Source organism: Canis lupus, chromosome 37 (genome assembly GCF_003254725.2).
Source record: "Canis lupus dingo isolate Sandy chromosome 37, ASM325472v2, whole genome shotgun sequence".
NCBI classification, from domain to species: Eukaryota; Metazoa; Chordata; class Mammalia; order Carnivora; family Canidae; genus Canis; species Canis lupus.
Window position 1 is genome coordinate 18,723,192 of NC_064279.1, and position 12,956 is coordinate 18,736,147.

Consider the following 12,956-nt stretch of genomic DNA (forward strand, 5'->3'; position numbering starts at 1 on the left):
TGTGCTGTCTCTCGACACAGTCATTGTCTCTCTGGTGCTAAAATCAGTGAAAGTTTAAAGAAAATTAATCTCCTTGGGTTGAAATAGAGTAGCAGAATTACTAGTTACCCACATTTCTTAATGGGATTTAAAAATACAATGTGCCATATCTAGAATATGTGGTCTTGAAGTATTATCTGATTATCAGTTTTCATGGAGTACAAATATATATCTAAAGATAGTAAAGAAGAAGGGTGGACATCTTTTGAATATCAAGGTTTGGGTTTTGAGTGTTTATATCCTCTTTCCATTGCCTTTTTTTACTCAGCTTAATGACCCATAGTTGTAATTTTACTTCTGAGAAATTGCTAAAGTAAGCTTGAGGAAAAAGCTGAGCTGCCTATCAGAACAGAAGTTATTACTACACTGTTTTGGAATATATTAGGATTTTGTAAAGTGCCTGTCTTAGCACAAAAGTCATAGTAACCAATTTCAAAATAATTGTTTGAAGTCCTCTCTGAGGAAATATTCTAAAGAAATAACTCTAAGCCAGATTTGATCCATAAATTCTCACTAACTGGTTTGTGTGAGTGTGGAATGAGGTAATAAAAGTATGGTATTTGCCAAAGAGTAATTATCCAAAATACAAGTTAAATAATCATTATATTGATTCTAGATTTTCCTACCAATTTGCCTTAACTGTAGTTTCAAGAGATTATCTTTAATTCCAAAGAGATGTACCAAATTTAGGACATAATTGGGAACATGGTTATATAAAAAGCAGGGAAGCAGAGCCTGTTAGGGGGATTTTTCTGAGCACACACTACTCTGATTAACTCAAGCCACCTCCTTGGTACGCCATTTGTGGATATAGTTGGCAGCATTGGTAGGTTTATTGAGAGGAACATCAATGATATGATATCAGTTCCATTCTCAGTCTCTAGCCCCAGGCTCTCTGAATAATGTGGAGAGGAATGGCTGCTGTATGTTTTCAACCAAATAAGACATTTATAAAATATTTGCCAAAGAAACCATCTCATCTCCTTTTGGCAGGCCTTGGAAGACAACATGTCCCTTGATGAGATTATGCAGCTCACATCCATTGACAAGTGGTTTTTGTATAAGATGCGGGACATTTTAAAAATGGAAAAGACACTGAAAGGGCTCAACAGGTAAGGCAGTGTTCCTCTGATTCATCCCAGATACCTTCTCTGCAGCTTTTGTCTTCCTCTTACCCTTACACATTTGGCCAAAATTCTGATTCAATGAAGGAAATAGTGCCAAGGTCAGTAAGCAGTAGCCATAGCCACAAGAAATGGTAGTTTTAGTTGCTTACATTTTGAGAGGCATCCCTTGATATTTTTAACCATCTTGCACCATTGCTGTCAAACATAGTGAGATTTTTATTAGGTCTTTTGAAGTTATAAAAATTGGTGTACATCTATGAATTCATGTGCTATTTAACTTACCTAAACCAAAACTCTATCAATCAATAGTCAAATAAATAATATTTCTATTTTCTATAATATTTTTAAGTTCTGAAGTCAGTTTTTCTCTTTTAATATCAACCTACATATTGCTGTATATTGATGAGCAAATGTATTCCTCTTGCATTCTACTGATATTTTTAACATTGAGACTTTCAGTTCAGCATACAAATAAGCCACATTCAAGTTTCCATTAATAGATTCTTTACCTCTCACTAATTTACATTTTTATCTCCTTCATGGCCAATTATTTTTAAAATTTCATTTAGTGTTCAGAATATTCTGATAATGTCAGTGCTTTAAAATCTACTTTTTTATTTTTCATGAGAAGACCATTTGTTGGGGCACCTCAGGCTTATGAAATCACAGATAGGTTCTAAACATGGATCTTTGATAAGAGGAACATTTATTACCAATCTAGGGGAGAGAGTATAATCCTCTTTATCTTCTCCCCTTTAAGAAGGTTCTGAAATGCATGATTATTGGAAAGAAGTCTCACCTACAAGCCCAGGCGCATGTTTAGAGACGAAAATGTTTTGTCTGTGTAAATTATTGCCAAATGATTAGAGAAAATGTAAAGATATTAATCACATAAAATGTTGTTGAAGACAGTGGAAGCTCTCAAAGCCTACGTCTGTGACATATAATTGGATTACTATGTTTACCTAATCAAGATGCACACAGACTGGGCAACAATAACATTTGCTTTTCTTTGAGCAAAATGAGATTCTTTTTCATCTATTGAACAGTTGCCCACAACAAATGCTTGATTTTGAAAATGGGGGATTGCAATTTGCCAAAAATGAAACTAGCTGTGGTTGCTTACAAGTCATCCTTTCTGGTGATCACATAAAATGAACAGTAGATAGCAAATAACGTTAAGAATTGAGCCTATACATTCATCTTAGAATTTTGCTGACTTGAGGTTTCCTTTTTTTGGTTTATGAGGCCAGCAGAACTTCCATGTTGAATTATAGTCTGTTCTACTGTTTCCAGTTTCAGACAACTGATTTTGGATGCCTATGAAACCACTCCAATTAAACCACATGAGGGTGCTAGAAACTTGCAGTATGCCAATAGTAGCAGTAGGAGAGAACTGGGGTGAAAAATAGCAGATGTTTTTGTGATTTAGATTTTCACTTGATATACATTCTGATTTGGGGGCAAATTCTATGTTTTTAAAAATATTTTACTTATTTATTCATGAGAGGCACACACATACACACAGAGAAGCAGAGACACAGACAGAGGAAGAAGCAGGATTCACGCAGGGAGCCCGATGTGGGACTTGATCCTGGGACTCCAGGATCATGACCTGGGCTGAAGGCAGAGCTAAACCACTGAGCCATCCAGGGATCCCCAAATTCTATGTTTTAATTGAATAGTTTTGTTACAACCAGAAAGCAGGTTGAGATTCTAACTAAGCAGGTGTATATTGATGGTGTAAAAGGTCCTTGGAGGATTAGACCCATTTACTGTTAACAAATCACTTATAATATCTTTCTGACTTCCACATGCTGTTACATTTATTCACTGATAATTTAACATTTTTAGTTTCTATTTTCTGGCATCAGCATATTTGTAAATAGAGATATTTTGTATTTTTCATAATGACCAACATTTATAAAACTTTTAATAATTTAAGAGTTTAAAAAATTATACTTTAAAGTTATCTTTTGTTTCAAGAACTCAACAGGTGATCTATGGTGTTAGTAAATCTAAACCCTGAACTCATTATTTTCTGAATGATACTTTACTGTTTAATTCTTTCTGTTTTTTTTTTCTTTTGAGCGTCCTAGATGTACACATACAATTTGATAATGATTATTATTTAGAGGTGTTAAATTATAAAAAGAAGGAATAGATGGCTGCTGAAGCTACCTGTCTAAATCATTGTATGGTGCGTAAAGATATGAAGTTGAGTGGATGTCACAGCTGATAGATTTAAGTGTGTAGGACTTGAGTTTTGTTATTCTATTTTGGTTATCTTCACCATTACCCTGGATTATGATGTCATATTAACATATTTCTCAGCCTCTAAATATCCAAGGAGGCTTAATTATCGAAGCAGATACTCCTCCAACAGTAATAATAACTCTTTATTAGCAGTTGGCATTATATAGCTGAATTATGCATTGCCAGTTTGCATTACATTTATCTGTGGTTAACTTTGTTTCAAAATATCAACTGTTTTAGCATTTGGAAAAGCTGGCTTTCAATGTAGGCCCAGAAGGTACATACTTATTGGGTGTGATTTGAGATGGTCCCCAAATTCTCTTGCTTCAACATATCTCTGGTGCCAATGTGCCCAGATCCCTTTGCACTTTCCTCATAAAAGTCCCTGGGAAAGTAGGCGATGGGGATCTCAGCTGGGAGAAGAGGAAAAACTTAGAGAGGGAACTAAGTATAGAATGCTAGAGTTTCACTATGCTAGAGTGAACCAAGTTTCATTTGATTCTTTTCCTGTGTGTTGGAAAGAGTGCAGGCTATGGAGCTAGTCCAGTTCCCCACTGTGGAATCATGGGCCTGTCACCTCCCTTACTTCTCTGGCCTTTTATTCTTTCTGCTAATGTTTGCTTTATAGTTTTGTTGTGAAGCTTAAACAGTATGAATGTAAAGGACACCTAGCACATGATGAGTGCACAAGATTTTCCCCCTGAAAATGAAAATCCTACTTTTTATAATGAAAAGTATTTTGGGATTTCAGATATATACATTTAAAGATTGTTTTTCAGAGTCACTTAACTTTCTTAATTTTCTTTATGATGTACTGTCACTGATTTTAATACCAGACCTATTTTTTTAAAAGAAGCAATGATAGCAAATAATACAAATGCTATTCCTACAAAAAGATCAATAATATTCCATTATGCTAATGAACAAAAATTCCTACTCTACAGTTGTTAATCATGCTAAAATTCTCCTAAAAATCCAATAAACATGTTCACTAGCAGAAAATGAGAATATCATTCATATTTATGGTCAGTCTATGACTTATTTTTACATATAGTCATCTAAGATGAAGTTCAGAATTTGACTCCTAAAGGGAATATACCTATGTATTTAGTATATATGTAAATATCCATAGATTGGAGTGGGGAAAACAAAACAATGTTTGTAATGAAGTTGGCATTATGGAAATAATTGATGAGTTTTCCATGTCTGTGAGAAAGTGAAAATCACAGAAATTCTTTTTCTTGAAGGGTGGAGATGAACATGTGTCATGCTGAGGATGATATATGAAAGCCTTTCCTAGTTCAGGGCAATGAGACATTAAACCAGTGTTAGAATAATTGACTCAGCATCCTGACTGGAAGTGCTTGCTTCCATCAGAACTCAGTTTGCCATCTCCAATACATGAGCATAGCAATGGTAGCCCTCGGGAGACTTCCAGAGCGATAGTCATTCTTACCAACTCAGGTGATAACCATTATTCAGACAGCTTCAACAAAAAATTTCTCTTCCCCACTTGAGTTCACTGGCTTTCTCCTTTTCCTCTTAAATTGTTTATTGCTGCCCAAGGGCATGCTAGGAAAGTTGATGGTTCTAGGCAGTTCCCCAAATTTATAAGCTGGTGTAGTAGCATTAATCGACCTAGAGTGATAACATATTTTACAGTGAATTTCTTTAAGTTCTGAAAAGTTTCTCTTTACTCAATGTGATGTGTAGGATTCCAATGCTTGTTATGCATATGCACTGGGATTTAGATGTTTAATCTATTGACTTCACATTAGTGGATCACTTTGCAAGAAGTTTAAGAAAAGTTGAGTCTGTCAGAATTTTTAGTGAAGCCAAAATGTTTGCATAAACTCTATCCATTGGCTTTCACAACTGAGCTTCCCACATTTTAATGTCTATTTTCCCCATACTCCTTCATCTTACCAACACCAACTCTTTCACACATAATGCTCCTCCCATATAGAATTTTCATATTCACAATAAGAAAAATATGCTTATTTTGATCTATTAAAAATTACAAAAACCTCACCTATAATCCTTTCCTCCATTAGCATATAGATAGATTCAATTTTGATCATGCAAATAAATCTGACCTGGAGGGCAAAAGTACAAGTACCATAAATCAAATAAATCAAATGTCAAATGTCTTCATCAGCTGGATTCTCCTGATATAGCTGATTCCCTAAGGTAACGAAAGAATGGATTTAGAATGATATCTTTTAATACAGAAACCTGAATTTTAATTCAATCAAACAACTCTGAATGACTGCCAAGTATGAGATAATAATCACAAAATTTATTGACTACATATCAGTCACTGTTCTAAGTCTATTATTTAATTTTTACCACAACCTAAAGAAATTAGTATTATCTTGATTTTATAGATGCAAGCTAAGGCGCTGAGATATTTAGCAACTTCTTTGCTATTACATACTAATAAATGACAGATGTAAGATCAAACCTGAGCAGGACTCCAGAGCTTAGGATATTGATATTTTACCCCTGTGCTATATGTATATATGTATTCACACATATAGTTGTATACATGTATGGTGAAGGATGTGGGAAGGTGAATTAAATAACATCTGAGGGAAATAAGGTTATATATAGTAGACACTTTCAATATAGTAATGATAATCAACAAAGGGATATCAGTCCCATCACCAGAGATCTAGTACACATAAAGTTTTCAACTATATTACTCATTAATAGACAAGCACAGGTATAAGGATCTCTCAGTTGAACCCCTTTTGCTATAAGTGAGGAAGGAAGTCAACTATAATAAAGCTGGTTTATGAGCAGAGACTACTTCAGGACATTACACCCCAAACATTTTTATTGACAATATCAGGTTGGATTAGCAACCAATTTAGATTTTAGATTGAAATTCAACAATGATACTTAAAAAATGACAGCATGAATAGGCAAGAAAAAGAACCGTGAGGCTGCTAATTACCAGCTTTGAGCATCTGTTTATTTTCTACCTGTGTCTTTTTAATTTATTTCCTTGTTTTATTTTTTGGAGGCTTTAGCTATTACTGATTGGCATTTCAAAAGGAATCTGTTTTCGTCCAATTTAGCCGTTTAAAAATAAGAGATATGACCGTTACCATATAGTTTATACCACAAACACATAGGAGGCTAAGATTTGGATCTATTTCTCTATTAATTGTTGATATAAATTTAATTTACTGTGGATTAATGTACAAATTATTCAGAAATTGCTTTTGTCCAATATTCTATAGGCTTCATTTTTTTTTACTATTTTAATTCTGATATTGTAACTTCCTCCTTCACTGCCACTTACTGCTATATTCAATGTAGTGAAAAAGTAAAGTACACCTTTGAAGGGCCCAATTTTCATCTGAACATCGCTATGTTCAATATGATAAACTGTGTCCATTGGTGAGTGCTGAAAAATCATAGGTGTGCCTATTGCTTAGGAAAACAATCTAGGGCAAATCCGGTGAGTTCCACTTGGGCATTCAAGTGCTAAATTGAGCTCAGTAAAGTTGGCCATTTCCCTGCAGCCACAAACTTCTGGCAGATGTAATAATGCAGGTGTCACCTTAGCTGGAACACTCCCTTTGAATGTCCTCTCCTACACATGTTAGTTTCTATTGACTTTTTATTTAACTTGCTCATGAGGCATGGCAAAACCAGACAAGAACATTTTGTGCTTATATTTGACTGAAGTTTTTTTTGGGAAAAGTGTCTTCTAAAAGTTGTTAAAACTTAGATATAAGACAGAAAAATGTCTGTACTTTGCTTTCTAATAATAATTTATACTTTCTGAAAGGGAAAACCTCTAATAATGAAAAACTTTAGTCTTAAAGGGTATTCAATATAGAAATAATTTAGGGAAAGATATATATATATATATATATTTCCTTATATATAACATATAATTGCATGTTATAATTTTGATGATACTCTACTATAGACATATTTTTGTGATACTGTTAGTTGTTTAATGTATGAATGATGGAATGTTGATGGTTGGATGCTTTAGTGGAGCCCATTGATTTGATTCACAGACAATGGGTTATATGCCCTCTGACCTCACTGCCAACTCACGATATTTCTGAGTCTCAGTTTCACTCTAGTTAAAAAAAAACAATGACACAAGAAAACAAACTCCATTCATATTTTACTGGGAAGCCATGCAACTAAGATGAATATATAACATATTACCTGCAAAATAATTAAGTCCAGAGGAGAACAATTTTATCAGTTACTACATATTATCATTTTATGGCTTTAGTTTTCATACCCTAAACCACTTATCTAATAAACCTCTTCAAGAGTGCCAAAAATTGAAGCTTACATGAAAAAGTTTTTTTTTTTTTTTCTATTTGAAAGAGGAGTATTACTTTGGGAATTACTGTGCCTCTGTGAACTAATGACAAAAATACATTTTATTTTTAATTTATGTTCCATGTAATAAAATATTTTAGGTAATGCCATAGATTTAATAGGCCTCCATTAATTTTTTTAACTAATAATTTATTGAATCAGATAGAATATAAAAGCTTACATCAAATATTTAATGTTCTGAGACTCTTCTTTGAATTCACTATTTAAATAGTGTTTACAAATGCGCATTTTGAAAGTGTAAGAGAAAACTTGATTCTAGCACTGGGCAAGATAAATGTTTTACTCATAATGTACAGAGTGATACTTAGATAATTCGTAAAATGGATTATATATGTTTTGTGTATTGATTCTTAAATATTTGATAGTTCAAAATCTCAGTTGACTTAAAATAACATATACTCATAATTTGCATGTCTCTATTAATAGTCAAGAATTAACAGATTATCCCTATGTCAATATCTCTGATTTCAGCATGATGAGTTATGTATTTACTTGATGGTATTTCTCTTTATTAGGGACTCTTATTGGACCACATGATATTTGTTCATCTATACAATCATTAATATTTATTGAGTACCTGCTATGCTCAAGGCATGGTTCTAGGTTCAATGCCATTTGTCGATGGATAATTGTTAGTCATTAACCTGCCTTCATTGGATTTATAATCTATTTTTGAAGATTAAATATACTCAAGTGGCTATACAGAAGATAGATACTCTTAACAGACCAACTAGAGGCCGGAACACAAAGCCAGGAAAGTTAAATGGAGGTTAAAAACAAAAGCTCTAAGACCTCTGCATATGTTATCTCACATAAATGTTAATTTAAGAGTTCCTGGAAAGTGTGCATATTTTATAAATAAAACAATGACTCAGAAGTTTAAGTAAACTTTTCAAAGTACCAGAGGTAGTGCATGTTGGATCCAGGATTTAAGGTCAGGATTTGCGGAATCCAAGGACAGCATATATCCCTTGAATATATCCCTAAATATATCCTTCGATATATCCCAGTGCTAGGGGAACCAAGAAAGAGAGATTTTCAAAACAGAATACATAAAATAGAAAGACACTTTCAACATCATTGCATGATTTAGGGAGAGTAAAGAGGGAGAGAATTGAGCAAGTCCACCAAATGTGATGATCAGGGGAGGAAGGAACAGGAACTAGACTGTAAGGACTGAATATGCAAGAAGAAAGGAAGCTGGTAAATGGATGAATTTTACTTAGGAAGCAACGAATCGTGTTTGCTCTTATTTTGTTATATTTCTGCTATGTTTCATAAAAGTGAGAATCTTACTGTAAAGAAATTAAGTCTATGAACAGAAATTAAAGTGGATATTATCTACCTATTGTTCAACGTAGGTAGTTGGAACCACATCGTTTCATTCCAGTGTTCTGTAATTATTTGATGCATGTTGGTACCATCCTCCAATTAAATTGTAAATTCCTTAGGGCAAATTCCAAATATCATAATGTCTTAATAGACTTTAATTATAAGTCTTAAGAGCTTTTGCCAATTTGTATGAATACAGAATAAAGTTCGCTATGCTAAAGCATAGCATCAGCTCTGAAACAGATAAGAATGGCTTCCAATTCTTTATTGAACATATATTTTCTTGGGCATTGGCACAGTGTCTTCCATCAAGCAAACATTCAGAAATATTTGTGTGATAGTATGTCCATTACATAAAGATCTATTCTCGGTAGAAAATGAAAATCAGAATTTCTTGGTCATGGCAAAGAAGGGAAATTAGAGTAGGAAAAAAATGCATTTATAATTCCTGGTTGCTTCAAGAGACCCACAAAATGATTACCTGAAAAATATATATCCAAGATATAAGCTCACTATGTTGGAAGACACTGTAAATCAGTATCTTTACATTTTCATTTTTTAAGTGGCTATATATCTACTGATTAGGCAGGAAGACTTTGAATAAGATGTTCTCTAATAAAAGGGGATTTATCTAATTGTTTTATATTATCAAATGGAGATTTATACACACTGGAAGCATTATAATACCTATATGTACATTACAAAATCTCTACTGCCTGTTGACAACAAGCCAAAATTCTATTTCTGATTAAAAACAAAAAAACTATCCAAGTTTTCAAACTTGCAAATTTTCTTGAAAGTTCTTGTGAGAAATATTCAAAAGTATTTACAACTGTATGAAGGTTCTATTTTAATTAACCAAGTGAGGAAGTTTGAGGCAAAAAAAATATACTTATATTATTTATGAAACAGAGATCCATATTTCTCTGGTGACCTTAAGGTGAATTTCTGCCATAATAGAGGTGGAAAATATTACTCTTCTATTTTTGTAGATGGTGAAACTGAGTCACGTTGAGGTGTGTGTGTGTCAGACTGTATGTCACAGCAGTCAGAGGAAAGCAAGGAATCTAGCCCAGGGCTTCTGCCTGCAGTTCTAGTCACTAACCCTTTTCAAAAGCTTCTTTTTAGAGATATGACTTTTAAATCAGACAGCTGGAGATCAGTTCCTCCTTAGCTGTCAAGTTGTGAGCTGTGTGTTTTCCTGCCTGAATTGTTGACCTCACTTAGAGCAGAAGCATTGTAAGAGATGTGCCCTTCTCTAGAACTCTTGGGGAGGAAACACAGGGACCTGGCAGGGAGAAAGTCATGGCAGGTCACCTTTAAAAGATGTAAACAAAATTCTCAAGGATATGGAGAGCTGGGATAAGGGTTTTCCTTTTACACTTTGCCTTCTTTCAAATAGAAGACCGTCTACATCCATGCATACACACACATACATATTTTTTTTCTTTAAATAAGATGCAAATACCTATCCTCCATGTTAATGCAAGCTGGTAAAGATTTCCTGAAGTGTACAATGGAAATTACATTTATACAAAACAGTCTGCCTCAGCTGTAGTTAACAGAAGCTGGATAATCACTCACTGACCCCCAGAATTTTTTCACCTGTTCATTCATACCTGAAACGTTTCTATGGAGGCATAGAGGCTTTGAGTCAGCCCATGGAGGTGAGGTGCATGATTTCCTTCCTGAGGAGCTTATAAGGTAACTTAGGCCATGCTTCCCAACAAGTGTTGAAAATGCTTGTGTGCATATGCTGTCCAGAAGATCAGTTGTAATTTGCAGGGAGTACAGAGTACCTTGGGCCTTATTACCTCAAGGTATAGCCGCAGGAATGTTCCAGAGCGGGGAAAGGTCTGAGGAATGCTGAGGTGCAGGGGCCCATTTGAGATGACGTACCAGTTTTGTTCTGAATAACTTTGCCTTTGCTTCTCCCCCTTCTGTTTCTCTTTCTCCTCTCTTGTGCCAGGTCTTCCCTTTCTTCCTTATCCCCTGGTGTCTGCATTTAGGAAGCATTTATTACTGCATTTATTACAATTTGGTATTGTGCTGCACACTTCTCATGTCTACCATTTTATCTGATTGATGTGATTCCTTTTTTCCCAGCAGAGTTGGTGCCTGACTCTAGATTTGGCCAGTGTTATTTCCCTATGGTTGGAATGGGCAGTCAGGCACTATATGTCAATTAAATATAATGATAATAATGCAATCAGTATTAACATAGCTATGGTGATATTACAAATATTGCCTCAAACCCTACCCTACCACCTACTCTTTAGCCGATGGGCTGATTTAATTGACCATCCTTTGCTTTAGGCAACTTGAAGGAAGAGCTACTCTATTTGCTCTTGAGTATATAGTCATTAATGTGAAGTAAATGAGAATTTTTGCCATCCATGGGTGTTCATGTTTATTTTTATGTCTTCTTCTGAAAAACACTCAATGATAAAGATTTTTTTGTTTCCTTGGAGGAAGTAGTCCTCAAATTAACATAGATCTAATGTGACATGTCATCAGACATTTAAAACTAGAATTTTTCGACATCCTCCTAGAAATGACTTTCAATTTTACCCCCTTTAGGAAAGGGTTACATTTGCTCATTCAAGAACTAAAAAATTGGTTAAAAATTATTCCTTACATATGTTCCATTTGGCAAGAAAAAAATCTATGTAGCAGTTATTGGTAGATAGGCTTCAGTTCAAGAATTTATTTTAATAAGATTCTGAGTAATGGTTTCTAGAAGTCAAAGAAAGTTCTATATTGAAAGTTATACGTTTATTGCTTGGAACAACACATCTGATAGGTGGAAAACTACTTTGTGAAAACACGACTTTCTTTAAACAAAGATAATGGAGAGGTTTTAAAATACAGGACTTCCAGATAAGTTTATTTGGGAAATAACAGATTTTAAAACATCAAAGAATGCTCATTTAATCTCAGTTTTCTACTAAGGCCTTACATAGCCTTTATTTTTATCTTTTGTATTTAAATTCTGGACATATAAGAAACCTATATTTATGGGAAAAACCAAGCTTTTGCTTACTGAATACATCTTAATTATTGGGGAAGGATCTATTGAATGGATTTAAAATTATAAGTAAATGTATTGATCAGAAGTAAGAGAAGCAGTATTCTATAGTATGTACTTTGCCCTTTAGTTTGATCTGATCAGGTGAAAGCTGTACTAATCAGTAGAAACATGCTCTTTTGAATGTGACGGAACAGTTTCTTATACACTAATAGGACTTACTACTGTGACAGGGTGACTTCTGTTTGTTTTTCATCATTACCAAACCCATGGCAGAGAAAAAGAGAGTCACAGCATTTTCTTTTCTTTTTTAAAAAGATTTTATTTATTTATTTGAGAGAGAGAGAGCAGGGAGGAAAGGGATAAGCAGACTCCCTGTGAGCAGGGAGCCCGACATGAGGCTCGATCCCAGAATCCTGGGATCATGACCTGAGCCAAAGGCAGATGCTTAGCTGGCTGAGCCACCCAGGTGCCCCAAGAGCCACAGCCTTTTCAACTAGGAATCACTGAGATCCAAAATGTGATTTATTATAGTTCAAAAATTACAATTAACCTCTAGTAGGTCATTTTCTCCATTATCATTACTTGGTATTCATCAGATGTAATCATGATATTATAATCAGTAGTTTATAAGTGGTCTTACCAGATTGAAAGTAATACAATATTTCTGGATTATTGGAATCAATAAAGATTGGTAAAAAAAATGAAGGTAAAATTCATAAACTAAGAATCGCCTACTTAAAAATGTCTACAGTATCAATTGCTCATAAGCTTTTCCTCTTTGATTCTGTTTT

General features: G+C 34.2%; 1 protein-coding gene across 4 annotated transcripts in view; it reads left to right on the forward strand.

Moving 5' to 3' along the window:
* The window catches only part of CPS1 (carbamoyl-phosphate synthase 1), a 354,353-nt gene that overhangs the window by 294,027 nt on the left and 47,370 nt on the right, over window positions 1-12,956 (forward strand). For all 4 annotated transcript variants that reach the window (XM_049106700.1, XM_049106699.1, XM_049106701.1 and 1 more), the window contains one exon: window positions 1,033-1,151. In XM_049106700.1, the coding sequence (XP_048962657.1) occupies window positions 1,033-1,151 (119 nt within the window). The remainder of the gene's footprint in view (window positions 1-1,032; window positions 1,152-12,956) is intronic.